The sequence below is a fragment of the Sinocyclocheilus anshuiensis genome, unplaced genomic scaffold (genome assembly GCF_001515605.1).
Source record: "Sinocyclocheilus anshuiensis isolate Anshui unplaced genomic scaffold, SAMN03320099.WGS_v1.1 scaffold3639, whole genome shotgun sequence".
Lineage (NCBI taxonomy): Eukaryota > Metazoa > Chordata > Actinopteri > Cypriniformes > Cyprinidae > Sinocyclocheilus > Sinocyclocheilus anshuiensis.
The window spans coordinates 32,410-35,476 of NW_015542677.1; the positions used below are offsets into that span (position 1 = coordinate 32,410).

At 41.9% G+C, this 3,067-nt stretch overlaps 1 protein-coding gene across 1 annotated transcript; it reads left to right on the forward strand.

Annotated features, from left to right (window-relative positions):
- Positions 1–1,299: 1,299 nt before the first annotated feature.
- LOC107694558 (trace amine-associated receptor 13c-like) lies at positions 1,300–2,745 on the forward strand. The gene is made up of 2 exons (XM_016494260.1): positions 1,300–1,560; positions 2,167–2,745. The coding sequence occupies exons 1-2, from the start codon at positions 1,300–1,302 to the stop codon at positions 2,743–2,745; spliced, it is 840 nt and encodes a 279-aa protein (XP_016349746.1).
- Positions 2,746–3,067: the final 322 nt, after the last annotated feature.

Consider the following 3,067-nt stretch of genomic DNA (forward strand, 5'->3'; position numbering starts at 1 on the left):
TAGACTACATGGTTAAGAAGCTTACTTAAATGTAAAATGTTTTTTCTCTATTTTGCAATAAAAGACGGCTTCCCTTATTGATCACATCTCAGGTAGATTGCATGTTTTCTTGCACGGCGGGATGTTGGACTCATGAAAAATAATCACGTAGTTTGTATTTGCCAAAACTGATTTACTGAAGTCAAATCATGGACGGAATTGGCGTTAGCGTGAGCGCCGCTGAAGTGGGAGCGACCAGCCACAGCAGAGGATTCTGCAGCCTTCCTTAAACAGTTATGTTCAGGATTTTCTGATTTACTTAATGTATACTGCGTGAGGGGGCAAGAAACGGGCCAAGGGAGGTCACGTACGGGACACATAAATTAAGCTCAGTATACGGGACGGTTGTCAACCCTAGCTTTGACAACAGCCCCTGCCTGTTCTGGCATCCTGGCGCACAGCAGCTGTCCACCATGTTGAAATAGTAAGGTTTGTAAGGTCTAAATAGTCTGGTTTTAAATTATTGTTGTACAACTGTCGATACAAATGCTCTAGCGCTCTCCTGATTGCCTGCCAAAATGGTGGCGTTTAGAGTGCGTGACGTTAACCTCCGGAGCTCTATGCATCTTCTTGGTCTACTTACTTCCTCTTCGTCGTTAGGTATCAATGTGTGCTCGGCAAGACCGTTTTGTGCTTGAGCGCCACCAAGTCGTATTTTACTGTAACTTAAGCAGCTCCAGGCACGTGAACAAAAGCGCCAATCTCATTGGTCGGCCAGTTTTTAATGCGGCACGTCAAACCAAAAAAACGAGCCCGAGGCGGTTTTTAAAAAATCGCACTTTTACGCCTCGCGTTTTGCGAGTCGGTGTGCACACTCACATTGTCGCCTTTTGTTTAGTCACGAGGCGTTAAACGTCAGCGATAATCGCGAGCGGTATTCATCCCGGTGTGAACAAGACTTTAGGGACCTTTTAGGCAAATATGAACATTTTTTAAAATATTTTTGGTTCATTATGAGACTGTGGTGGAACAGATTAGACTATTGAGGGCCACCATAGTCTAGATAATTAATGGGAAAATAAAAATTACAAAAATAAAAAATGATTACGAAAAATATAGCAGGAATACTGTATAGGTCCTAAATAAGGTGTCTAAAGATCACATCAGTCACATCAAGGTTGAAAGTGTTGGAGGAAAATAGTGTCATTATCCAGCATCAGAGTGGGCGGTAGATGGGTTGGTCAGTCTGATCCAGACTCTGTATAAATGAAAGGACAGTAAGAAGAGCAGAACAAACTCCTAACAAGAGGAGACTCAATCATGGCCTATGAGACAGAGGATCATGAGATTCAATACTGCTTTCCTGCCATCAACTCATCATGTATCAAGGGAAAACGCTCCAGTCATGAATACAATATCATTTATGTGTTTGTATCAGTGCTGTCAGCATGGACTGTGTTTCTGAACCTGCTGGTGATCATCTCCATCTCTCACTTCAAGAAGCTTCACACTCCAACCAACCTGATCATTCTCTCTCTGGCTGTGGCCGACATGCTTATTGGACTTGTGATGCCCATAGAGGCCACGAGGCTGATTGAGTTGTGTTGGTACTTTGGAGACACTTTCTCTGGACTCTATTCCGTATTTATTGCAATGCTTCTCTCAGCATCTCTTAGTAATTTAGTTTTAATTGCTGTTGATCGTTATGTGGCTGTTTGTCACCCTTTACTGTACCCACAGAAAATAACCATGACTAAAACATTAATAAGCATCTCTCTGAGCTGGGTTTGCTCCTCAACTTAGAAAATAGTGTCATTATCCAGCATCAGAGTGGGCGGTAGATGGGTTGGTCAGTCTGATCCAGACACTGTATAAATGAAAGTACAGTAAGTAGAGCAGAACAAAGTCCTAACAGGAGGAGACTCACTCATGGCCTATGAGACAGAGGATCATGAGATTCAATACTGCTTTCCTGCCATCAAATCATGTATCAAGGGAAAACACTCCAGTCATTAACACAATATCATGTATATGTTTGTGTCAGTGCTGTCAGCATGGACTGTGTTTCTGAACCTGCTGGTGATCATCTCCATCTCTCACTTCAAGAAGCTTCACACTCAAACCAACCTGATCATTCTCTCTCTGGCTGTGGCCGACATGCTTATTGGACTTGTGATGCCCATAGAGGCCACGAGGCTGATTGAGTTGTGTTGGTACTTTGGAGACACTTTCTCTGGACTCTATTCCGTATTTATTGCAATGCTTCTCTCAGCATCTCTTAGTAATTTAGTTTTAATTGCTGTTGATCGTTATGTGGCTGTTTGTCACCCTTTACTGTACCCACAGAAAATAACCATGACTAAAACATTAATAAGCATCTGTCTTCTGTCTGAGTGCTCCTCAACTTATAACACTGCCGTTGTAATTAATAATGGTTATTTTGACATTTCATGCTTCATGCACACGTGTTATGGAGAGTGTTCTGTTTTCGTGGGTTTTGCTTGGAGAGTCACTGATCTGTTCATGTCTTTTATTTTTCCTTGTATCCTGATCATATCTTTATATTTGAGGATTTTCTATGTTGTACTTCAGCAAGTGAAAGTTATAAACACCCTGATGAAGAGTGGCAAATGCGTAAATGAAGGTTCAGTGAGAAGGAAATCTGAGAGCAAAGCTGCCCTGACTGCCCTGACAATTGTGACAGTTTATCTGGTTTGTTGGATTCCGTACTATATCTGTTCCATATGTAGCATCTGTAGCATCTAGACACACCATTTTCCATTTGATTTAACAAATCAATTATTCATTAGATTAACAAACGTTCACAGACCCCTCACCCAATAAACATACTGGGTGCCAAGTTGTCTGTGAACAGGGCCCAGGACCCTGGTTACCATGGCAACCCTGACACCAGATACATTTACGACCTAATGGAATGCGAAGCAGGGAAAATCACTGCATGTTCCATCGCAAGAGGCACAAGGCACAATAGAAGTGGACTTTTCTACTAACTAATTCATAGGAAAACCTTTCTTTGAATGAACACACATATCCTTCAGGTCATGGTGTATATTATTGCTGTCTTGTA

Coding starts and splice junctions, on each gene's coding strand:
- LOC107694558 (XM_016494260.1), top strand. CDS start 1,300: ATGGCCTATGAGACAGAGGATCATGAGATTCAATACTGCTTTCCTGCC. Junction 1,561..2,166: donor GACTTGTGATGCCCATAGAG/GCCACGAGGCTG, acceptor ATGCCCATAGAG/GCCACGAGGCTGATTGAGTT.